The 12,771-nt window shown below is 40.8% G+C and overlaps 1 protein-coding gene across 1 annotated transcript in view; it reads right to left on the reverse strand.

The window, feature by feature from the left end:
• Positions 1-8,727: 8,727 nt before the first annotated feature.
• The window catches only part of PKD1 (polycystin 1, transient receptor potential channel interacting), a 191,341-nt gene continuing 187,297 nt past the window's right edge, over positions 8,728-12,771 (reverse strand). The window contains exons 43-45 of the mRNA XM_040356488.1: positions 11,045-11,179; positions 10,069-10,383; positions 8,728-9,918 (exon numbers count right to left, since the gene is read on the reverse strand). Of these exons, the coding sequence (XP_040212422.1) occupies positions 9,277-9,918; positions 10,069-10,383; positions 11,045-11,179 (1,092 nt within the window). The 3' untranslated portion in view covers positions 8,728-9,276. The remainder of the gene's footprint in view (positions 9,919-10,068; positions 10,384-11,044; positions 11,180-12,771) is intronic.

A 12,771-nucleotide genomic window follows, 5' to 3' on the forward strand; every position in this document is an offset into this window, starting at 1 on the left:
AACGCCAATGCCGCCTGAAAAAAAGGGTCCGGGACTTTTTTTCAGGCGTTCGGCGTGAGATGTGAACCATCTCCATAGACACCAATGTGAAATCTCCCCTCCAGCGGCTCGGGCGTCTGGCGTGAAAACGCCTAGATGTGAATGGAGCCTTAAGGAAACTGAACACATGGACTCTCTTGCTGTCTATTGGTTTGGGGGATGTGAATTGTGCATATTAAGGGAAAAAGAGAATCGATTAAAATAATTCTGCATTTCTGTGACAGAATGCATAGGAGTACCTTCTGGACTGGAGAGCTGTTTGTAGGTGTATGATGGGCTGGAATTGTAAGCAGGATTATTTGTAAAGTGCTCACTTTTGGTTTTCTATGGCGATGCCAAACGTCTTTAGGGACACCCTATGAGGATTTCTACAACACTCCCCTTTCTGTACACAGCAATGAGAATTAAAGTAATTCTGACAAGAAAACCGTGGATTATTTTTCTGACGGATGTTGGCTCAAACTTGTGTTGCATACACACGGTCACACAAATGTGGTCGGAAATTCCGACCGTCAAGAATGTGGTGACATACAACACTACGACGAGCCGAAAAAATTAAGGTCAATGATTTCGAGCATGCGTAGGATTTTTGCACGTCGGAATTGCATGCAGACAATTGGAATTTCCGACAAGAACTTTTCCCGTCTGAAAATTTGAGAACCAGCTTTCGGAAATTCTGACAAAAAATGTCCGATGGAGCCTACACACGGTCAGAATTTCCGACCAAAAGCTCACATCGAATTTTTATTGTCGGAACTTCCGATCGTGTGTATGCGCCATTAGTCTTTGGTAAAAGGAAAACGGTTCCCTTGAAGTGGGGCTGCACTGCACTCAAAGGGTTAATTGCTTGTTTGGGTCTAGTGGGCTAAAAAAAAAAAAAAAAAAAAAATGATCCTGAACTCCTGTAAGCTCCCTCCAATCTATAAGACTGGTCCAATGCAGCCTCTTCTACCCTATGGTCTGTCTAGCTGTCGCAGGTCCTCCTGATATCAAGTTCAATGTGGAGTCCATAGCCTTCTACTGAACGTGAGGATGCCAAGGGACAGCCAACTTCTGGAGCGTTGGGGAGTAAAGGAGAGCAAAGGATCAGGTAAGGAAAACTGCTTTTTATTTGTAGTGCTGCTGCCAGAACACAGTGCCACTTACTGTATGTGGCTAATGTTACTACAGTCAATTACAGCACACACAGGGGTTGTATTGTTCTGTTTATTTGGGCCAGCTTGGCTCAACTATTTAAAGTGACGTTATACATGGAAATCTTTTTTAAAGCGGTAGTAAAGTGCAGAAAAAAAAAAAAGTGGGCTCCGAGCTGTTGAAGTCATTATGTGCTAGTATGCATCGCATTCCAGCACACTATGACAGACTTACCTGAAAATTAAGCCCTCAACCACTGTTGGCGCTTACGTCTTCATCCGGTCTTCCTTCCGGGTTCGCAGGCTTTGGGGGTATGAATGGCAGGGCCACAATGACGTCACTCCTGTGCGCAGGGCACTGTGGGAACGGCACGGGTATACCGTTTCTTCAGAGCACATGCACCAGTGACGACACTGGCTGCTACTAAAGTAAATATCTCCAAACAGTGCAAGTTTAGGAGATACTGTATACCTATAGGTAAGCCTTATTGTAGGCTTACCTATAGGTAAAAATCAACAAAGGGAATTTACTTCCACTTTAAATGAAGCAAATAACAATGGCCAGAAAAGAAACACAAACTGTGTCCCCTTTCAGTAATTGTCAGTGCAAAAGTGTCCCCCCCCCCTTTACATTGGCGGTCAATGGAAGAGTGTGCACCCCTCATATTGGTGGTCAGTCATTGTGATCAGAATACAAAGGAGACATCTATAAGGGAGACCATTGTCTGTTGCCAACACCCCTATTAGTGAATAGGAAAATCCCCCAAGGTGGGGCTTTAACGGTAACAATAGATTCAACTAGCGTAAATAATTACAATAATAATATATTATTTAATACAAAAATTATAAAGACAAATTGTTGAGAACAAAGTACATGGGTGCGTATTGGACTCATCCACAAGGATAAATTCAGGCCTGAATTTATCCTTGTGGATGAGTCCAATACGCACCCATGTACTTTGTTCTTAACAATTTGTCTTTATAATTTTTGTATTAAATAATACATTTTTATTGTAATTATTTACGCTAGTTGAATCTATTGTTACCGTTAAAGCCCCACCTTGGGGGATTTTCCTTTTCCTAGTCATTGTGATCAGTGTAGAACTGACCTCTTACATTGGATATCAGTGGAAAATTGCCCCTTATGTTGGTGATTATTGGTAGGTGGGAGATCAATTTGCCACTTCTCACAGGTCAAGGTATTGGCAACCTCTGGAGGAACCCTGATTCAGGAAATCTGGCCCTCTTTTGTCCTCAGTTGTCGCACTTTTGTCCTCAGTTGTCGCACTTTTTGGTTTGAGGTCTAGACCTTTATAAAAAAAAAAAAAGTTTTTATTTAAAATTCAAGAGAGTGTTCTACTACGCTAAACCTTTTAATTGACCTTTACATTTATTTCCCTTTTCTATATATAATACATTTTCTATTTTGAAAAGCCAATTTAAAGAAAATGTACTGGTGAATAAAAAAAAAAAAAACTTGCAGGTTTGTAAATTATTTACAATCCATGTAACTGGGGGGCATGGCAGGGGTGTCCTATGCCTACATACATTATATTAAAGGTATCACTCTCATCCCGGAAGGTTGGAAGGTATGTATAAAACTTTAAACTGTATTACAAGCAATGGCTGGTAGTCCAGCCCCTGAGGAATGTATCTGATTTATATCTTGTTTTTATTTGTGTAATGCTTTTGTCTGATGTCATTACAACAGTACTAGTTTATCAATGCAGAGAGACAATAGAAGCAGACAGTTGCAGTTGATGCATTCAATGAAAAAGCCTCTAAATACAGAAAGATAATGATTTGTTGTGTTTCCCTAGCTGGTGTAACCAAAGACTTCACCATGATGTTGGTATCTGACTACCTTCTAAGAACTTGATGTATAGATAATGTGAATATTCTTCATCCAGCCACCTCTCTATCTACCTGGTGCTTGAAGTAACTAGATCTAAGTCTTAGGGGCACAGGAGATCTGATGTGAACACAATTAGAATAAATGAAAGAAAATAAAAGACATAATATCAATAAACACATTGTATCAAATATATTAAATAAGCAGCTCATATAATTTGGTTTGCATTATGCATACATGCTTTAGGCTCCTCCTGTCTTGTAAAATGTGCTGGTCATTCATACACATTGGGGGGCAATTTACCTGTGGCCTACCAATTCACTAGAAAGCAGAGAAATCTGTCACACTGGGTGTGGTCATATTCTGGAGATTTTATATTACGTAAATACTTGATGTCTTCTGCAAGGGACGGTTCTGGAGATGGGATGAGCACTGTAGTCCAGAGCTGCTGTTTTATTCTGATGGAGTTGGGCTTTTAGATTCCAGCTGACAATATAGAATGTTAAAGTCTAATTCTGGCCAAAACAAAAAGTCTTTTACGAGTTTTAATTGACATTTTCAAAATTAAGTCTAAATGTAGTATGAACATATCTGAAGTTTTTTTTTTCCAATGAGCATACATCTAATCAGGGAACCATTTTAATAAGAAACTTTCTTTATCAATTCTGTCTTTTAGCTGATTGTAGACTAATGGTCTCCAAACTACAGCCTGACGGCTGAATGTGGCCCTTTGCTTTCCCTTTATCTGGCCCTTGGGGCAGTATTCCACCAATTGACACCAATGATGGGACACCATTCCCCCTACTGACACATCAATGGGGCACAATTCTTCCCATTGATACAAACAACGGGGTACAATTTCTCCCTTTAAAAGCAATAATAGGACACTGATGCCAGTGTCTTTTTTTTTTTTTTACTCCCACTGGCCACAGTCAGAGCCTGAAGGACAATAAACTGGCCCTTTTCTTAGAAAGTTTGGAGACTCCCGTTCTAGGCTAACCATTTTCCATGCTCTGAAGCCTGAATACATACACTCCTGAAACATTTCTAAATACACTGCTTTCTTTTGTAACTTCTGTTGGTGCGGTTCTGAGTACCATATCTATGGTCAAACCGGGTTTTTCATTTCTGTTGTCCTGGGATATGACTCTTGGAATTAAAACGCCTCTGCTAGAGGAGAGAAAGACGCGACCAAAAAAAATAAAAGCCAAAAGACAATGGGCCAGATTCCGATATGAGATACGACGGCATACACTACCCTCCTAAACTTGCGGCGGCGGATCTTAAATCAGATAGGTTACGCTCCGCATAACCTATCTGAATCTGGCCCAATATTTTTTGGTAACCGGTGCCTATATAGACCAGTAAACAGATGTAAAAACCCTTCATAGCCATACCTACAGCTTTAATTTTCTCTCTATTTCAGTGTTACATTTCTACCAAGCAGAACCTTTTCTTCAAGTGTGTCGCTACATCTAATGTACTCTCTATAAAACATACAAACACAATCTCGCTCTAAAACAAAGCGAACTTTGTTTAAATAAAGGAAAACGATGCATCTGTTGGAACACAGTAAGATTCCACCTCATGGGTTTCCAGGGCAAGATGGATTTTAAAGTGTGGCATCACACAAAACATTTTAGTTTGGGGTAGGTGTAGTCAGGGCAGGTTTTGGCAGCTCTGTGACCTCCGGGGTCTACTCACCACCTCACTTACAATACTGGCTGATCACTGAGTTGAGTTTCCTTTGGCTTCAGTAGAATAGGATTCTCATCTAATGTTAGAGAAAATCCACTAAAATGTAAGGTCTACCTCAGTTTTTTCAACGTTTCCCATCTGGACAGAGCAGAATTCAGTGTTTGATGGGAAGCTTACCTTCAATGCTAGCAGTGGGTGAACATCTTCACACTAAAGTCTTGGAGAACTGCAAATACCCAGTATGGAATCAAACGATGTCAACCTGTCCAAAACAGTTCTTCTTTGACTTTAGTTGCATTAGCCAATATGTTTCCCTCAATTTCTAATGACCACCCGTTTTATTTCACTTTCGTCAACTCTGTACTACAGTTTCGAAAAATAGACAACCCGCATGGTGAGGTTAAAGTGGTTTTGTCAAAGACACACAATAGAGATGATCATTTTTAAGTTGAACTAAAGCAGCCAATCGGGGAGCTGGAATTTAGTGACATCACCACCTCACAGTGAAGTGATAGCCTGCATTTTCAAAAGGTTTCGATAACAAATATGGAGATGATGGATTGACCATAATGGTACCATCAATAAGAACATCAAGCAAACATTACCTAGACAGGAGGAGCCAGTCTCGCCATGGCAATACTAGTCTGTGCCTTTAAGCCAATATGCAGATTCCCCTATTCAGGTATAATACATTATAAATATATACAAGAGCACACAGTACATCATTTAAATAACTCTGGGGATAATAGTGCTCTGTACCTCTATCTACAGGACTGCTTCCTTGGTTACGACGCTATGAAAATATAGCGAATACTACAAAAATATACAAATTTCCAGCCTGAGACCAGGTCTTGCAGGTTGGCAACAAAGAAATGTTAGCTGAGCTTTGTAATAAGTAAAACCATCTCCCACTAGCTGACGATTAACAAAGGATTAAAGGCTAAATGTAACTTTTCAAGAATATTGCCTATGCAGCAAAAGAACCCTACTGCAGTTTTGAAAAATGTTGATTTAAAAAAACATTGAAAGTTAGCATTTTTCCAATCTTGCCTTGTTGCTGGGACACCCCTAGGATCACAGGAGCGGGTGCTCTCCCTCATTCTAAGCCCTGCACATGCATGGTGTGCTCTCTTCCCCTTGACAGCAGAGGTAATCCCCCATCCTGCCTTGTTGCTGGGATCCTACAGCCGTTGGTTGTCGCCCCAGCATCAAAGAAGTGAGTGCCTCCCCATCACAGCAGCAGCTGCAATTGAGGCGGAAGAATGTGCATTGCAAATGCACAGGCTTTTAAACAACCGAGAGTGCTTGTTCCCGAGATGCTGGAGGTGACTGCCTAAGGACTGGACTGTATTAGCTACAAGGTAGGATGTGAAGATTGCGAACTATGAGTTTTTTTGTTTCAGGTTCCAGGTGGTGCAAATAGCCTACAGGTATGGCAATTCAATTATTCAACATTTTTCAAAGCTAACCCTACGGGGCCATTCCTAGACATTGGAAATTGATGTCTGTCTCCTCTATTAGGGAATGGGCTGATGAATTGAATTGAATTTTTTTACTTGGATTAACTTATCTGTGTCTGCCAAACTTCAGACGTTTTTATGACAACACACGTCCTGCTGGGTAACTAGTGGGCCCGGGTGGTGGGCCTCCCCCTTATTTTGTTTTTATACCTTTTCGTTCTCTTTTTTTTTTTCCATCTCATTCTCCCTTACAAATCAACCTGCTCTGTTTCTCTCCCGAATCCGTGAAGACCTTGGATAGTCCCCCTTATAGTGGGTACCCTCTCTTTATGGTGCCTTCCAGATGTTTATTGCCTCCTTCCCTACATTAGGCTCACCATACTATCCCTGTTATGGTGTCTGACGATAGAGGCAACTTATCATTGAAGTTTTCATGTTTAGGGCAAACTGACTATGTGTTCTGTACACAACAAATGAGTACTTAAGTGTTTTTGTTATTTTCACCTTCTGTAAATGCAAAAGAGGTCCTACGTTGTTATTGCCTAGTATGTACTGCATTACGGATTTATGTTCCTGTTGTTATTTTAAACATGCAATAAACTTACTTGACTGCATAGGCAATTTTTTATTTTTGAAAAGGTGAACTTGGCCTTTAAGTTAATCAATTAGTACAGGTTCTGCCTAACAGTAAACACAATTTGCATGCTCCAAACTATCCACATCCCACTCTTATGGAGTATTAAAAAAATAATGGTCTTACTGAAAACTGTTCTTTTTCAAACTGTTCACGGCCATAGATCAGTCACCTTGTTCATTCTGATGAAATATCCACTTAATAAGCTGAAACTTTAAAAACAATGGTTGGCCCACTGCACAGCACAACACCTACTGCCTGAGAGTGAGAGATGGTTTTGAAAAATGGAGGTATTTTCTACTAAAGTACCTCCAGAGAATACTAAACTGCTCTATTTGCATACCTCTGGCCTAGTTATACATGAAAAAGCATTTGTTAAAGTGCGAGGCGCTCCATGCAAACGGCTGAAACAAAAAAGGAACATGTATATGTGGTAAAAATAATACATTCAGAAACAGGCAGGCATAATAATCGTACCCTTAGAACAGTGTTTCTCAATTCCAGTCCTCAGGCCCCCCCAACAGGTCAGGTTTTCAGGATTTCCCTCAGATGAAAAGGCTGTGGTGATTACTAAGGCAGTGAAACTGATCAAATCACCTGTGCAAAATAATGGAAATCCTGAAAACCTGACCTGTTGGGGGGGCCTGAGGACTGGAATTGAGAAACACTGCCTTAGAAGAATGTTGAAATGGTACTGCAATAACATAAGCTCCCAAGTAACCTTTACATTGAGTGTTATAATTTGCTAGGTGTTACTTTCCCCCTTCAAGGCCATGTGGTCATTTTAGGCCTAAAAGAAGTTCTCTGGCCTTTGTATTATTAAAGGCATCAGTAGACACTGGGGGGTTCGTTACTAAAACGAAAGAATGCAAAATGTGGTACAACTCTGCAAAGAAACCAATCAGCTTCCAGGTTTTATTGTCAAAGCCTAATTGGACAAGCTGAATTTAGAAGCTGATTGGCTACCATGCACAGCTGCACATTCTGAGTGCACCAGTTTTAGTAAAATCAACCCCATAGTGTTAACCACCATTTTGTTTATGTATATGATTGTGCAACCCATCCATTCACTAGGTAGCCTAATATGGCCAGTTCCTAGCAAAGTTGACTAGCTGAATTCCTATACATTTTACTGCAATGCCTAAAGTGGTCTCTGTGTGGTCAAGTATTTTACTACCTTTTATGGACTAAAGCATCCCCTGAGGTTACCACGCACCCTCATATTTTTTCCCATTCTTCTACCAGAAAACACAAAGTATTCAGTTCATTTAAGCTAATACTTGAAAAGGAGCTTTGTCTGTTATTTCCTTTAGAGAGGTGTTCCCTGCTTTGAAAGAAAAAGATATAAAAATATTTTTGACAAAAGTGCAACTTTTACACATCGCCCTCTAGTGCAGATTGGGAGGACAAGAGGGCCTTTCATACTTTGTACTCGGAGGTTGACGATGCGTCTTGTAAACTCAGATGTAGTGTTAAGGCAAGCAAAACAAAGTGCCATGTCCTATCTGCCAATCGGAACATTTAAATCTTATCCACACATTACAAGTTCCTGTATGTAACCGCTTCAGTCTCTTCTCATAAAGAGTTCTTGCCCTCTAAGTGCACAGTGAGAGTCTACCTCACCTCACATTCCAAGAGCATATCTGTATATCCCAGCCAATTATAATTCAGGTTCCCTTTTTTTCCTGGCCACATGCTCAGGTTTTAGTATCACTACAGTGCAAAAGGGAAATGAAAGCTCTTGCAGCACCCTGAATAATATAGGGACCCTCAAGGACTGTTGTACTATCCCAGGAATGACCAGCATATCCTTCGAAATACTCTGGTCCCTTTTGAAAGCACCATCAATACGTTGCAAAGAGCCTCTCCTAAAATTGGCTGGACATCAGCGTACTTCTTTGGTCCTTCTCATGTCTTCATCATTATAGACTGCTTCGTGTGGATCAGTGTTTCCCAGCTTTGTAGTCTAATGAATGTCAACAAAACAGGGTCCGGGACAGCCAGCTGCCACTTAAAAAGAACAAGCCACCAGGGCTCAAGGCACACTTCCATGCTTAGTGTCACCAGGACACATTTAACATGGTTAATTGATAAGCCACCAGGGCTTATACTGAAATACAAGTAAATCTTGTAAGCCACCAGGGCTTAAGAAGGAGAGATTCAGGGCTTTAAGGGCCTCCAGGGCACAAAGCTCCTGAAATAAGAAAGACAAACCATTTTTGTTGATGTGGAGCTTGGAAACACTGATAAATATTGGATCAAAGACCTTCAATGTCCATGGATTCATAATAAGAGAGCCATTCAAGTGTCTAAATTGAATCTTGCTATTCTCCAGATGATTTACAGAATCAATATCTGAAACTATTTCCAGGTGTGATCTCAACACTCCTGGACATTTGGTGCAGCAGTAATCAACTGCTGAGATCAACAGAACAAGAACCCATGGGTTGGTGGTGTCCTCTAACTGACACTAGGGTGAACTCTGTTGTGGGCCCGCGCTGACTTTCTCCGTTTGGTTTGAGAAGTGTACGATACTTGCATAGGAATGAGAGCTGGTTCTTCTGTCACCACCTTGTCCACTGTGATGACTTTGCTTGCTGAACTGTTCTCTAGGGCTTGAGAAACTGTGGATGGCCGTGGAGCCAAAGAGTTCTTGCTGACTCTTGGGTAGGGTTCTGACTTAGAGCTTCTGCTCTTTGTTGTGGTGAAGCTCCGGTTGAGACCTGTGGTCACTTCTGTGGTGCATAATATTTTTTGAGTTGAAGCTTTAACATGTTTTCTTCTCTTGGCTGCTCTTCCCCGTACTTCTTCTAGGCTTCGCTCAATTTGATACACCTCCTCTGTGGCATTGTTGACTAAATCAAACTGGGACAACAAGGTTTCTAGCACGGGTAGCAATCTCTGCATATTGGCATCCACCTCTGCTCTCTCCCTGGTACTTATGGCACTCAAAGTGTCCAACTGGCTGGAGATGGTGGAAAAGGATGAAGAGGAGGAGGTGTCAGAAGCAGCGCTAGGAGTGGAACCTCTAAGTGACTTTGTTTCGCTGGAGGAACGTGAAGGAAGAGGCTCCATACCTTCGAACCTCACTTTGTGACGAAACTAGAACAAAAAACAGAAAAATATAAAAGAAATGTGACATGATCGGCTTAGTTATCATCTACATTTTTTAAGAACCACTAAATTATTCTCTATTCTAGAAAACCGATATACGGCAAGCAGTACACATGACGTCAACCTTGCTTTATCTACCTCTTTCACTTTGCTGACACCCATCCATATCCGTAATCTCCTAAGAAAAAGCTCCACCATCTCATAATCCTGCAGTTCGAATGCTGGTCTGAACATGTCGAGTCGAACATGACGGTAGTTGTTGACCAAGATGGCTGCAAAGAACCTCACTAGGATCCACAGCTCCAAGACCTGGTAGCTCACAAAGTAAAGGCGGTGTAAGCAGGATGAATACGGAAAAGGAACTTTCAGACTAAAAGCACCGCGTGCCACAGAGAAAAGTGAGAGAGCGCTGGAGCTGAAACTGTGAAAACGTTCCCAGGAGGAGGAGAAAAGCTGTGAGGAGAAAAAGAGATGCATTATTATACAAATAACGTATTTTTCGAAATATACCTGAAAATCTTTGACGTACCATATATTTTTAAAGTTCAAGTATGTGCCAAATAAAAAAATTACAGAAGATACAGTCTCTTAATGGCATCATCGGTTTTATTTTTTTTGAGCCCCGTGTATCATAGTTTTATAGATCCTGCCAGTAGGTCCATTATTGTATAACTTCCCTATGATGGGCCAAGCTGTCCAACAAAAGTTTCCGTTACAGGTGTTGGAACAAATCACACAACATTAACAGGGATGCTTTCAAAAGGCCAGATTGTACTCCTTCTGTTTAAATGTTTTTGGGAAAAAAAGTGTTGCCATAAATGCTTAAAGAGTTAGTTCACCCCAACCAAAAAACTGCCTATGCAGATAAGAGGTGTCTGTAGATAAAAAAAAAAACTGCAGGTCTGACATAAGTTGAATATTACCCTTGCGATAGGTATAGGCCAGTTACAGTGGGTATAGAAAAGAATCACCCCTTTAAAATAACCACATTTTGTTGCTTTGCAGCCTGATGTCGTAAAGCGATGCGCAAACTGTTGGCGCTATATAAATCCTGTATAATAATAATAATACTACATGACATTTTATTGCATGTTTCTAGTAGCCAGATACGTACCAAAAATCCTAGCTGAGCGTACACCAGTAGCAGTCCTAATACCGCCCCAGCTGCAGCACACAGCTCCCTTACAGACAGGCCCAGTGTCTTCCCAAACATGGACCACTCTCGGATGAATCTCAGCTGCTGAGCGGCCTGGAAAAAGCAGAATGTGTTGAAAGGAGGTTTTAGCTTTGACTGGATGTACGTTTTTAGATTTTGGAAAGGTGACATTGGTCTAAGAATAGTTTTTATTTACTGACTAGGTTTTTCTTTTAGTATCACACGCTGATAGGCATTTCAAAGGGTTATTATTAACCAGTTCCTGCTCTGCCAATAGCAGACTGACAGCCGGGCAGTGGCTTTATTATAGTGAGTGGACGTCATATGACGTCTTGTCAGGAAACGCTGATTGCGCATTTGCGAGGCCACACAACGGCACAATCTGTCGCCGGCTGACAAATCACAGCAGGTCACATGACAGTTGTATACAATGGATGTCTTCCCTTCATGCCATCCATTGAATAAAATTCTGTTGCTAGCTGTGATTGGTTAATTTGATCACATGTTACAGACCGGGCCAATCACAATCCATCTGTACTATGTGATTTTATATATATATATATATATATATATATATATATATATATATATATATATATATATATATATATATATATATATATATATAAAAACTAAGTTACTATGGTAACGTTATATATTGCTTTGGTCAAAATGTGTTAAAAAATAATAATTTAAAAAAGTAATAAAAAAAAAAATCATAAAGTTATAATTTTTTTATTTCTTAATTTTCCCAAAGATTATTACAACTTCAAAATACCTTCATGACTCTAAGAGGGGTTATTTTTGGGGTATTTATACTGTCCTGGCATTTTAGGGCCTCAACAAATGAGATAGGCCTTCAGTATACATCAGAATTGATCAATTTTCAGATATATACCATAGTTTGTAGACTCTAAGGGGCAGATCCACAAAAGGATTACGCTGGCGTATCTATTGATACGCCGGCGTAATTTAAAATTTCCCGCGTCGTATATTTGTTTTGTATCCACAAAACAAGATACGACGGCATCTGGGATCGATCCGACAGGCGTACGTCTTAGTACGCCGCCGATTCTTAAATGCCCATTTTTTCGGCGGCCGCTAGGTGTCGTTTCCGTCGAAATCCGCGTTGAGTATGCAAATTAGCTATTTACGGCGATCCACGAACGTACGTCCGGCGCCTTTTTTTTTTACGTCGTTTTCGTTCGGCTTTTTCCGGCGTATAGTTAAAGGTGCTGTTATGAGGCGTACTCAATGTTAAGTATGGCCGTCGTTCCTGCGTACGTACAATTTTGAAATTTTTACGTCGTTTGCGTAAGTCGTTCGCGAATAGGGATTTGCGTAGAACGATGTCACCGTCGGAAGCATTGTCTTTTTCCGGGTTAATTTCGAGCATGCGCACTGGGATACCCCCACGGACGGCGCATGCGCAGTTAAAAAAAAAAAACGTTGTTTACGCCGGGTCACGACGTATTAACATAAAACACGCCCCCATTACATCCATTTGAATTCCACGCCCTTACGCCACCAAAACTTACGGCGCAAATTCTTTGTGGATTAGAAAAAAAAAATAAGTTGCGGCGGCGTAGTGTATCTTAGATACACTGCGCCCAGTGTATTAATGCGCCCAGGTACGTGAATCTCCCCCTAGAACTTTCCAACAGACTAAATAATATTCACTGATA

This window comes from Rana temporaria, chromosome 6 (genome assembly GCF_905171775.1).
Source record: "Rana temporaria chromosome 6, aRanTem1.1, whole genome shotgun sequence".
In the NCBI taxonomy this organism is placed as follows: Eukaryota; Metazoa; Chordata; class Amphibia; order Anura; family Ranidae; genus Rana; species Rana temporaria.